Here is a 13063-nt window from a genome sequence, read left to right on the forward strand (position 1 = left end):
GCATCTGGTCTGAGGGGTTTAAAGTGGTTGTAAACCCTCTGGGATCACTTTAACATACAGGTAAGCCTAGATTAAGGCTTACCTGTAGGTGCAAGAAATATCTCTTTAACCTACATGGTACATAGCACCGGAGCTATGATACCCGGATGTCACTCTGGGTATCATGGCAGTGAAGGAGGACGTGGACGAGGGTCGCTTCAGGGGCTTCGATCTTAAGTAGTTATTCATAATGAGCTAGTATGCTATGCTATGCTATGCATACTAGCTCATTATGACTTTGCCTTGCAGGGTGTATTTTTTTTTTCCATGCTTTACTTCCTCTTTAACGGGAGAGGTGTCTGGAAATTTTTGAAAAGAGGCATCCAATTAGCAAAGGATATTAGTGAGTGTAATCTAGTGTGTAAGATCCTAGTGACTGTGTGTTGCTATCTCTCTTGCATCAGAGTCAGCTTGTGCTTAAGTGCCGGTTCACATTAGTGCGATGCGAGAACCCTGCGAATCAACTGCGGGTTCCCGCATCGCACCGGACAGGCACGGCAGTTCACACTGCCATATGAGAACTGCTGGGGAGTGTCATTATATGTTAACGACACCCCCATTTCAGCTCGCATATAGCATTGCGAACTGACAGTTCGGACATGAATCGGATCTCATATGTGTGAACACACATGCGATACAATTCTGGTCCGAACAGAAAAAAGGGTCCTGTGCGTGTTTCAGCCATACTATCTGTATGGCTGATATCGCACCCGCACAGACATCGCATGTAATGTCAACAGCAGTGTGCTGCGAATTACATGCGATGTCTGGCACTAAAAGTGGACATTGCCCATGGTGTCCCTATGTAGTTCAGCCCATTGTTTGCTGCTGTATGGACTGTTCCGAATATTTAGGAGGAAGATAGGTATCCTCAAGTTACTACTTAATGTTGCTGGAGCATCCCATAGTATGCATTGTATGCATATTTGTACACTTCTGGGGTATCCTGCATCCTTAAACCCTCTCTCCTAGTTTTGAGCTCAGCAATAAAATGTAAAAAGATTAAAATATCTGGCACCCAACCTATTTTCTCTCCCACCATACACCAAGGACCAGACCTTGCCACTGAAATGTTAGCTTGCCTTGTTACCTAGGGGGGTCATTTCACACCACCTCAAGAGAAGGGGTGCTGCACCATCTTTTTAACTTAACATATCTAGTATAATGAAGTTTAATTCTTTGTTACAGAATTCCTTTCCAATAAAATACATTATTCTCAGGATTTATAGATCATTTTTTTATTTACAGCATTTAAACATTATTTAGCCGTCCAGCTTGTGTTCTTAAATTTACAGATAGTTCCTTGAGTGCTGGGGATTTCCACCTATTCATGGTAAGCATCAGAACTCCTGAATTTATCTGTCCTGAATATATTGACAGAGAGCACATGGCCATGTCCTGTACTGGGATCACTAGGGATATGAACACAGCCAACACCTCAGCAGAATACAGCATACATACCTCTGACCTTACCATTTAAAACTAGGGTCCTGCCCACTATATAAGAAATACAAGATAGGCCCTTCAAGCAAACTGGACAGTGCTGGAAAATAATAACATTGTAGAATATTAAAAATATGCCTTCCACCATTGACAATTTTTTTTTTTTCTTATACTAAAACATAGAGATGCTCAGGGCTCAAGTCCCGCGGGAACGCATGGGAACGGAGTTCCTGTACTTTTTCCAAAACAGGAACTCAGTTAGCAGCCGTGTCCTGCAAGACTTTGAAGTATGTGAGCTGTGTATCAGGTGCTACACCAGCAGCCGCCGACACAGCTCGCAATAGTAAGTGCCGCACACCAGGGGTGGACTGACCATTCAGGCATTGCCAGTAGGGTGCGCCATGACAGCTTCCTCTTCGATCTACCTGTCAATCACAGCTAGCTGACCGGTAGATCAGGTCCCTGCTGCTAAGAGATTGTATTTAGTCAGACCTCTCGTGATGCGCTCCTCCCCGCCTGCCCCTCCTGATTTTCTGTCTCCTCATCCCCCCCCTGCATACTTGCTCTGTGTGTCCCACTGAATCCCCCCTCCTCGATCTTCAGTGCCATATGATGAGAGAACCCAGAGGAGGAGCACAGCTATTCTGCTCACAGGACATGCAGGGAGAGAGGTGAGCTGAGGGAGGAACATCAGTTTGGGGAGGTAAGCTGAGCACAATAATACCTGGCAAAGTTAAATGCCAGGAGGGAAGTTTATGTGGAAATATGTGAAGGGTTGGAATAGCAGTGAGTGTGTGTTGGAGCCCCTGCAGAGTTTGCAGCCCCCCAAGCTAACATACATCTCCTAAGCAGGAGCACATTACTATCTCCCCAAGCATTCTTTCCAGATAATGTGCAGTTCATTTATGACCTTTCCGTTTAACCCTGTGTTATCCAAACTCTGTTCAATGAAAAGTGTAAACTCACCACATAAACACTCTATATACAAAATAAAATTCCCCAATAAAGATCAGAACATGATGTTCACATTTGCATGGAAGCACAATTGAATGAATGCTGATTATTCAGAGAATTACCGTATTTATGTTTATTGAGGATTGTTTTTTTTTTTATGTACTAACAGTTAAGCTTCATACACACAATACGAAAATTGGATGAAAAATACCACTTTTGAAGCGTTCGTGCATATGAGCGTATCATTTATTTATTTTTTTGGTGGGGGAGTGGAACTTGGGTGGGAGTTCCCACATTTTTTCCCCAGGACTTGACCCCTGGAGATGCTTAGTTCCATATAAACATTATTGTTAGATTATGGGAAATGAAGGCCTTATGGGAATAATCCTCCACCACCCTCAAGTAATTTATATACATCAATGAACGCTCCTTTGCCACTACCCCATTCAGTTTAAGCTCTTGCTTTTATGCTATAACATAGTGAAGCTTTCTGGTATGAGAAGTATGTGAGTTCCCCATGTGCTCTGGATTACCATAATCGGAGATTACCCAGGCAGTTAGTGACCTCACCCACCTAGGTAAGCTCCAACTCCTGAATACACAAGGTGAAAGTTTCTCTTTAAAGCGGTAGTAAACCCCAGCAGAGTTAAAAAAAACAAACAAAAAACTTGTAAGACAATGGCATAATATGCTAGTATTTATCACATACTAGCACATTATGAAACAATCACCTTAGAGCGATGCCCTCCAGCAGCTCACTGCCACCGCTGAGAGGGCTGACAGCTTCCCACGGTCTTTCTTACGGGTTCCAGTGCTGTGAGTGGCCGAAGCTGCGTTTCTGGCACAAAACTCTTAAGGTCCGGTGCGGTATGCTGGACCTTTAGATCGCATGGGCCGGTGATGTCACTGGCTGCATCCAGTGTGAATATCTCCTAAACGGTGCACATTCCCTTTACCTACATCTAAGCCTTATCATAAGCTTACCTGTAGGTAAAAATCACAAAGCGAGCTTTATCACCTCTGTAAAGTTGAACTCCAGAAAGATTTAAAAAAAAAACGGATTCAGTTTTTTGTGTTCATAAATACATCATTTATTATTTTAAATGCTGATGCATGCAGTGGCATAGAGATGAGCTCATCAGTGTGCTGCTTCTCCTTTCACTGTCCAGTCACAGACTGTGGGAGAGACAAGAACTGTAATGCCGCGTACACACGATCGGAATCTTGGTAAGAAACGGCTCTGATGGTTTTCCCGACGGAACTCCGACAGGATTTCGTTCAAGCTGTCTTGCATACAGACGGTCACACCAAATTCCGACCTTCAAGAACGCGGTGATGTACAACACGTACGATGGGACTAGAAAAAGGAAGTTCACTACCCAGTAGCCAATAGCTTCCGTCTCGTAGTTGAATCTGGGCATGTGTGAGTTTTTGCGCGTCGGAATTGCATACACGCGATCGGAATTTGCGATAGAAAGTTTTTCTGTCAGAAAAATTGAGAACATGCTCTCAAATTTTTACTGGCGGGAATTCGGCCAGCTAAATTCCGATGGAGCGTACACACCGTCGCATTTTCCGATGAAAAGCTTTCATCGGTCTTTTGCTGATCGTGTGTACGTGGCATAAGTGATACTAAACTGTGGAAGAATTAAATCAGATATCTTGTCCTGCTAGACAAGGCAGTGTGTGTGTGTGGCAGAGCTGTATAAATTTCAGGAATGGATGTAGAGAAATACAAATCCATTGATATGTAAAAATCCTGGCTTATATATATTTCATTTTTGCATTTAGCTGTTTGCTTTAAAGGAAACCTGTACTGAAAGAAATAAAGCGACTGCATATTGACTGCCCTCTTTCTAAAAATGCTCTGATACATTCAGCTAGAACAAACATGCATAGCAAAAAAGTCAGAGTTAAGTCAGAATTCTTAATCTGTGTGCCTGTTGGTAGTTGCTGACCAGTGGCGACTGGTGCTAAACTTTTTGGGGGGGTAGCAAACAATCCCGCGAGGTCCGCATTCACCACAGCGGCTTCCCCGGCTTTTCCTCCCAACCAAACCGGTCTTGATTGGCTGGAAGGAGGAGCCAGAAACCTATAGCGAATATTGATTCGCTAGTGCCTCAAGTGGGTGGGTTGTGCGCCCCGAGCCCAACCCTTTTCAAGCCAATTAGAGCCTCAGGCCCTAATCATGTGCTTGCAAAAAAAAAAAATAACTCATAGCAAGCTATGAGTCCGGCACCCTGCATGCAAACCACATAGGGGAGGCGGCCCCTGCACCCCTCTATGGACCGTCAGCTCCTGTTGCTGACCTAAAAACGTATAAAGCCATTGGATCAGAATGACAGCCATGGATAGCGATTGCCTCTCTCCATTGCCCCTGTAATTTGTTTAATTGCCACAAATAAATAAAGTTTAGTGTAATGTAAAAACACAGATAGTGTAAGAAACAAAAATGGCAGAAGAAATGTGAAAAGGCATGAATAAATGAATTAATGTCGAGGGATACAAAGTAGATATGGATTCAAATTCTGGCATTAATTAGGTGGAATTACATGAATGAAAACATTTTCATGTTTAATATAAAGCATTTGCATATCGATATTGTAGCAAAAGACACTTGGATGCAATCATAATTATAAAATGAATTTACAGTACAGAACAGTAATTACTGTGAATTACATTTGACTTGTAGAACATGTTCGTTTTATAGGATGAAAACATGTTCCGTTGTTAAGTGTTTTCTTTCTCCCTGTTGTAAATCATTACACATTGGCAACTAAAGACAAAGAATATTCTATCACACATCAAGGTCATTACTTTCAACATCTCGAGTGCTTTCAGGAAAGCGGGGAAAGTCCATCCCGTCTTGGTTATTCTGAGATGCGCTCTCCATTTCTGCATTTGGGTCCTCGGGAACTGTCTGAAACATATTATTGTCCCAATAGAGGCTGAGAGTCGATCTGTCATTCTGTTCGCTCTCTTTGATATCTTGCATCTCTTTTGCGCTCGCCCAGGGTGTCTGGACATCAAATGTCTTGTTAAAATGAGAGTAGTCAACGCGGAATGCTCCTTTCTCCAGAGTCATACAAGGCTCAAAGCGGTGACCCCACAAAATTTCATCTTCTGTGTAGGAGGTCTTGGCTTGACATGTCATTCCTGTATGGGATGAGAATTGAGATATATTATATTAAGGGGCACTAATAGCGTAATAGTAAAAAGATAATTTAGTAAATTATACGGTGAGTTGCTTTACCACACCCCTCCATTTGTTTTAGCCCTTGTACACACGGTCGGACATTCTGACAACCAAATCCGTTGGATTTTGTCCGACGGATTTTGTCCGACGGATTTTGTCCGAAACTGTTGCATACACACGGTCGGACAAAGTTGTCGGAAAATCCGATTGTACATAACGTGATGACGTTATTTCGTTACGATGGGATTACGTTCAGGTTAGTAGCCAATAGCTTTGGTCTAGGAATTTGATCTGAGCATGCGTGGCACTTTGCCCTTGTACACACGGTCAGAGAATCCGTCGGAATGTGTCCTATCGGACCGTGTTGTCAGATAATCCGACTGTGTGTGGTATGCATCGGACTGATTCCGTCGGAATATCCGTCGGACCAAATTTTCCAACGTGTTGGAAATATTTTCCGACCAACTGGTCCGATAGGACATACTCCGATCATGTGTAGAGAATTTCGATCGGACAAAGTGCCACGCATGCTCAGATCAAATTCCTACATCAAAGCTATTGGCTACTAGCCTGAACGTAGTCCCGTCGTAACGAAATTACGTCATCACGTTCTGAAAGATCGGATTTTTCGACAACTTTGTCCGACCGTGTGTATGCAACAGTTTCGGACAAGATCCGACGGACAAAATCCGACGGATTTGGTTGTCGAAATGTCTGACCGTGTGTACAGGGGCTAAGTCCGTCGGCTACACATGATCGGAGCATTTTGTCGGAAAATTTTACGGACAAGATGGAAAACTTGGTCCGTCAGATACTCCGACGGAAATAGTCCGATGGAGACCACACACAGTCGGAATATCCGACAAAACGGTCCGATAGGACACATCCCGTCGGAATCTCCGACCGTGTGTACAAGGGCTTATAGTGTAAGTGCACTTTCAGTGAGTGGGCTAAACCAATGAAGATGCTCGGGAGATCTACAACTCTGTGCCTGCTTACTGTACAGGCACTGAGAGATAAATGCAGAAGGATGCTATAAACACAGCTGCAGCATGGGCAGGCTATGGCTGTCATATTAAGGTAAGTGTACAGCTGGGATGGGGGGGTGTATGGTGGGAGGGTCTAGGAAGAGTGGTTCAGTCCACGAAATTCACTTTCTATGACAGTATGTACTTGCTAGTGCATGTGTTATATACAGTACATACTGTATTTATTGGCGTATGACACACACTTTTTTCCCCTTAAATTCAGGGGGAAATCGTGGGTGCGTGTCATACACCGAACCGCTGCCTCGGAGGGGAAGGAGGGAACGAACGCCACTGAAATAGACAGAGCTGAGTGTACTGTGTACTCGGCTAGGCTCCGCTCCGCTCGCAGTCACGCCCAGTCTCACCTCCTAGCATTTACGTCCCGTTACTGGATCGGTGTTGTGTCCAGTATAGGAGCCAGGCCAAGTAATGGGACTGGGCAAGACTGCGAGAAATTGAGTACCAGTAACAAATTAATAGACATGTGCATTCGTTTTCGTCCGAATGCATTTTCGTCCGAATTTCAGCTATTTTCGTTTTGACAAACGATAACGAAAGCACAAAATCCGAAAAACGAAAGATCCGACATAAATAAATGCTTTATTTTCGTTTTCATTGTTACAACAGTTCGATATAGAATAGGAGATTCGACATGACTCTGACAACAATCTGTGTCTATAGAACCTGTGGTCGAATGTGCCTAACCTTACCTCTATTAGTCCAAGATTATATAGAGAAAATATTCGACAGAGAAAAAAGATTTGACAGAGAGAAAAGATTCTGCAAGTTACTGTCCTAAAAAGTGTTTGGGGACCCGGGTCCTGCCCCAGGGGACATGGATCAATGCAAAAAAAAGTTTTAAAAACGGCCGTTTTTTCGGGAGCAGTGATTTTAATAATGATTAAAGTGAAACAATAAAAGTGTAATATTCCTTTAAATTTCATAGGGGGGGGTTGTCTATACTATGCCTGTGAAGGGGCGCATGTTTCCCGTGCTTAGAATTGTCCCTGCACAAAGTGTCATTTATGCAGGAAAAAAAGTCCTTTAAAATCACTCGCAGCTATTATGAATTGTCGGCTCCCGTAATACAGAGAACACTCATTGAAAGTCATTGATAAATAAATAAATAAATAAAAAAAAAAGCGTGGGGGTCCCCCAAATTCAATTACCAGGCCCTTCAGGTCTGGTATGGATATTAAGGAGAACCCTGCCTCAAATTTAAGAAAAAATTTGACGTGGGGTTCCCCCTAAATATCCATAACCAGACCCTTCAGGTCTGGTATGGATATTAAGGGGAACCCTGCCTCAAATTTAAGAAAAAATTGACGTGGGGGTCCCCCTAAAAATCCATACCAGACCCTTTATCCGAGCATGCAACCTGGCAGGCCGCAGGAAAAGAGGGGGAACGAGAGAGTGGCCCCCCCTCCCTCCTGAACCGTACCAGGCCACATGCCCTCAACATTGGGAGGATGCTTTGGGGGTCCGTGACCCCTCAAAGCACCTTGTCCCCATGTTGATGAGGACAAGGGCCTCATCCCCACAACCCTGGCGGTGGTTGTGGAGGTCTGCGGGCGGGGGGCTTATCAGAATCTGGAAGCCCCCTTTAACAAGGGGACCCCCAGATCCCGCCCCCCCCCCTGTTTGAAATGGTAAGGGGGTACAAAAGTACCCCTACCATTTCACAAAGAAAGTGTAAACATTTTTTAAATAAAACAAACACACTTTTTAAAAATTCCTTTATTAAAAATAAAAAAATAAAAAAAAGATTCCAGCGGCGGTAATCCACTCTTGCTATCCAGCGACGGACGATCATCTCTCCAGCAATGTCTCATGTCATCCAGCGCAGCGAATCCTCCGTCCTTCTGTCTCCGTGGAGGAGACACTGCAAGGATTCCGGCGGATGACGTTTCTTATATACGGAGGGCGGGGCCACCCGTCACCTGACCCCGCCCCCCTCTGACGCAAGGGGAAACCCGGGGTTCCCTGTGACGTAGGGGTGACCCGCACCCCTCTGATGTAACACAGGCAGGTTTCCGTTACATCAGAGGGGGGCGGGGTCACCCATACGTCACGGGGAACCCCGGGTTTCCCCTTGCGTCAGAGGGGGGTGGGGTCAGGTGACGGGTGGCCCCGCCCTCCGTATATAAGAAACGTCATCCGCCGGAATGCCTGCAGTGTCTCCGTGGAGGAGACAGAAGAAGGATGCTGCGCTGCGCTGGATGACATTAGACATCGCTGGAGAGATGACCGTCCGTCGCTGGATAGCAAGAGTGGATTACCGCCGCTGGAATCTTTTTTTTATTTTTAATAAAGGAATTTTTAAAAAGTGTGTTTGTTTTATTTAAACATTTTTTACACTTTCTTTGTGAAATGGTAGGGGTACTTTTGTACCCCCTTACCATTTCAAACAGGGGGGGGGCCGGGATCTGGGGGTCCCCTTGTTAAAGGGGGCTTCCAGATTCTGATAAGCCCCCCGCCCGCAGACCTCCACAACCACCGGCCAGGGTTGTGGGGATGAGGCCCTTGTCTTCATCAACATGGGGACAAGGTGCTTTGAGGGGTCACGGACCCCCAAAGCATCCTCCCAATGTTGAGGGCATGTGGCCTGGTACGGTTCAGGAGGGAGGGGGGGCCGCTCTCTCGTCCCCCCCTCTTTTCCTGCGGCCTGCCAGGTTGCGTGCTCGGATAAAGGGTCTGGTATGGATTTTTAGGGGGAACCCCACGTCAATTTTTTTTTTAATTTGACGCGGGGTTCCCCTTAATATCCATACCAGACCTGAAGGGCCTGGTAATTGAATTTGGGGGACCCCCACGCTTTTTTATTTATTTATTTATTTATTTATCAATGACTTTCAATGAGTGTTCTCTGTATTACGGGAGCCGACAATTCATTATAGCTGCGAGTGATTTTAAAGGACTTTTTTTCCTGCATAAATGACACTTTGTGCAGGGACAGTTCTAAGCACGGGAAACATGCGCCCCTTCACAGGCATACTATAGACAACCCCCCCCTACGAAATTTAAAGGAATATTACACTTTTATTGTTTCACTTTAATCATTATTAAAATCACTGCTCCCGAAAAAACGGCCGTTTTTAAAACTTTTTTTTGCATTGATACATGTCCCCTGGGGCAGGACCCGGGTCCCCAAACACTTTTTAGGACAGTAACTTGCAAATTAGCCTTTAAAATTAGCACTTTAGATTTTGAACGTTGGAGTCCCATAGACTTTAATAGAGTTCTAAAGTATGCTATATAGTTAGCTCCGTCGAATCTTCTTTATACATTCGACAGACACCATAAGCCTTCCAAGACAGATTCGACCGTAATTCATGTGGATTTTTGGACGAATGCAATTTTTGAACGAAAAACGAAATAAATAAAAACGAATTTCGGGAGTAACTAAATAAATTAAGTTTTCAGACGAAAACGAAATTCCGAAACGAAATATTTTACTCTGCACATGTCTACAAATTAAAAGCGATCATGCTACAATTTTGGGCAAGGCTGCAGATGGACATTAACAAAAACAAAATGTAAAACTTGCGCTTGGTAAAAAATTAGTTGATATGGAAGAAATCAATTTAAGAGAAACAGCAGCTAAGCACAAAAAACCAGATACTAGGTCTAAATAACAGAAATGTGAAAAACAGTGCAGCGCTTGATATGTATAAATGTAACATGTGACTGAATACAATAAAGCAATAAATCAGGAAAAAACTTCAAAACTAGTGTTTCCAAAAATTTGAACATCAATAATAAAGAATGTAAATGTGTATAGTGTGCAATGAACAGAGAAATAATAAATTGAAATTGGTTATTAAACCAAAAAAATTTATCAAAATTAGTGAAAAAGCAAATAGTTGTTTAAACTACAACTTGTTGCTATGAGGCACAAAGTTATGATTAAGTGAAACAAATAACAAAAATAAAAAACAAATCAAAACAAGTCCCATGCCTTGGATGAGTGAAGTGTTTTACAAGGCCCCATACACGTGAAGATAAAAGTTCATTAAGTGAAACGTAAGAAAATAAAACGTTAAAGTTGATCCCAGGTATCACTGGTGCAGGTGCTTGACCACGTATATTCTTTCACTAAGCAACTTAAGTAAGTAGTAAAGGCTTACCAGAGCAACCATTAGTGTGCGCAGATACGAACTCCCAAACGATTAGGATCGGACACGATCGCTCCTCCGACACTCCTCATATAAATGGATGATTCGAATCGCCTTTGGGGGCGGGAAGGTGAAACCTGACCCACACCTTCGGATGTTCCTTGAACGTCGTCCGTTCCGGTCAGTTCGAAAATTTCAAGTTGGCGTGTCACCGAATGGATGAAAAAGGAAAAAACGCCCAATCGTGTGATAAAGTCTGAGGTACAGTTTTCATTTTTCATCCATTCGGTGACACGCCAACTTGAAATTTTCGAACTGACCGGAACGGACGACGTTCAAGGAACATCCGAAGGTGTGGGTCAGGTTTCACCTTCCCGCCCCCAAAGGCGATTCGAATCATCCATTTATATGAGGAGTGTCGGAGGAGCGATCGTGTCCGATCCTAATCGTTTGGGAGTTCGTATCTGCGCACACTAATGGTTGCTCTGGTAAGCCTTTACTACTTACTTAAGTTGCTTAGTGAAAGAATTTACGTGGTCAAGCACCTGCACCAGTGATACCTGGGATCAACTTTAACGTTTTATTTTCTTACGTTTCACTTAATGAACTTTTATCTTCACGTGTATGGGGCCTTGTAAAACACTTCACTCATCCAAGGCATGGGACTTGTTTTGATTTGTTTTTTATTTTTGTTATTTGTTTCACTTAATCATAACTTTGTGCCTCATAGCAACAAGTTGTAGTTTAAACAACTATTTGCTTTTTCACTAATTTTGATAAATTTTTTTGGTTTAATAACCAATTTCAATTTATTATTTCTCTGTTCATTGCACAGTATACACATTTACATTCTTTATTATTGATGTTCAAATTTTTGGAAACACTAGTTTTGAAGTTTTTTCCTGATTTATTGCTTTATTGTATTCAGTCACATGTTACATTTATACATATCAAGCGCTGCACTGCTTTTCACATTGCAGATGGACATTGTTGGGCAAGGCTGCAGATGGACACTGATTATTCTGCAATGATGGGCAAGGCTGCAGATGGACACTGATAAGGCTGCATTGATGGGTATTTAAAATGAAAGTTTTTTTTCCTTAAACTTTCCTCCTAAAAGTTTTTTTACCTTAAACTTCCCTTCTAAACTTGGGGTGCGTGTTATACACCGACACATGTTATACGCCGATAAATACGGTATTTGATATAGCACATAATGCGCATGCAGTTACACTCTTTTGTCCTGATTGAAGACATGGCTGCTGTAAAACAGTGATAAAGGAGGGTTTTACCATTTATGACATTAGAAAGTTGAAGCATTAAATGATCAGTCCAGTCATAACCGATATTTCAACGTTTGCTGAATGCTGGACAGTTAAACTGAAGAAGCAGTAAAATCATGCAATATGTATATATACGTTGGTCTTGGAGGACCGCAGTGACGTCATGATGTCACTTCCGGTCTAGGGCAGAAGTAAACTTTTTTTACAAGTGGTTTACTGAGGTTATGGCTGAAGTTATCAGCCATAACCCTGGTATTTTTTTTTTGTTTTCAGCCAGCAGGTGGCTTTCTCATGAAAGCGATCCAAGTGGCTCATTATCCACTAGATCATGTTCAAGAGTGGCAGGAGGGGGTGCCCCCCTTCCGTCGCTCGCTGGTACTTCTCAGGCTTATCGTTTTCACTGGCGCTCCCAAGAATTGATCTGACTGTGTGGCCGGCTGGTCAAAGAGACAATGAGAGACTAGGTTGTCTCTGATTGCCTCTATGGCCTTGGAAGACTGGAGCGACATCATGATGAAAGTAAACAATTTTTTTTTTTTAAAGCAAAGGATTAAAAATAAATAAATCAATAAAAAAAAAGCCTCAAACCTTCTGGCACAAAGTCATTTGGCGTGAGGAGACCAAAATTTTGCTTTTTGGCCACAACCATAAACACTTCATTGAGAGAGGAGTCAACAAGGGCTATGATGAAAGTTACACCATTCCTACTGTGAAACATGGAGGTGGATCGCTGATGTTTTGGGGATGTGTGAGCTACAAAGACACAGGAAATTTGATGGCAAGATGAATGCAGTATGTTATCAAAAAATACTGGAGGAAGATTTGCATTCATCAGTCAGGAAGCTGCTCATGGGATGTATTTGGAAATTCCAACATGACAATGATCCAAAACACAAGGTCAAGTTGACCTGTCATTGGCTACAGCAGAATAAAATGAAGGTTCTGGAGTGGCCATCTCAGTCTCCTGAACTCAATATCATTGAGCCCCTCTGGGGAGATCTCAAA

At 43.1% G+C, this 13063-nt stretch overlaps 1 protein-coding gene across 1 annotated transcript in view; it reads right to left on the reverse strand.

Annotated features, from left to right (window-relative positions):
* Positions 1-4989: 4989 nt before the first annotated feature.
* Positions 4990-13063, reverse strand: part of LOC143934479 (G protein-activated inward rectifier potassium channel 4-like) — a 119845-nt gene continuing 111771 nt past the window's right edge. Inside the window, exon 4 of the mRNA XM_077458137.1 lies at positions 4990-5592. Coding sequence (XP_077314263.1) covers positions 5234-5592 — 359 coding nt within the window. The 3' untranslated portion in view covers positions 4990-5233. The remainder of the gene's footprint in view (positions 5593-13063) is intronic.

This window comes from Lithobates pipiens, unplaced genomic scaffold (genome assembly GCF_037356315.1).
Source record: "Lithobates pipiens isolate NorthernLeopardFrog02 unplaced genomic scaffold, aLitPip1_a1.2 Scaffold_27, whole genome shotgun sequence".
NCBI lineage: Eukaryota > Metazoa > Chordata > Amphibia > Anura > Ranidae > Lithobates > Lithobates pipiens.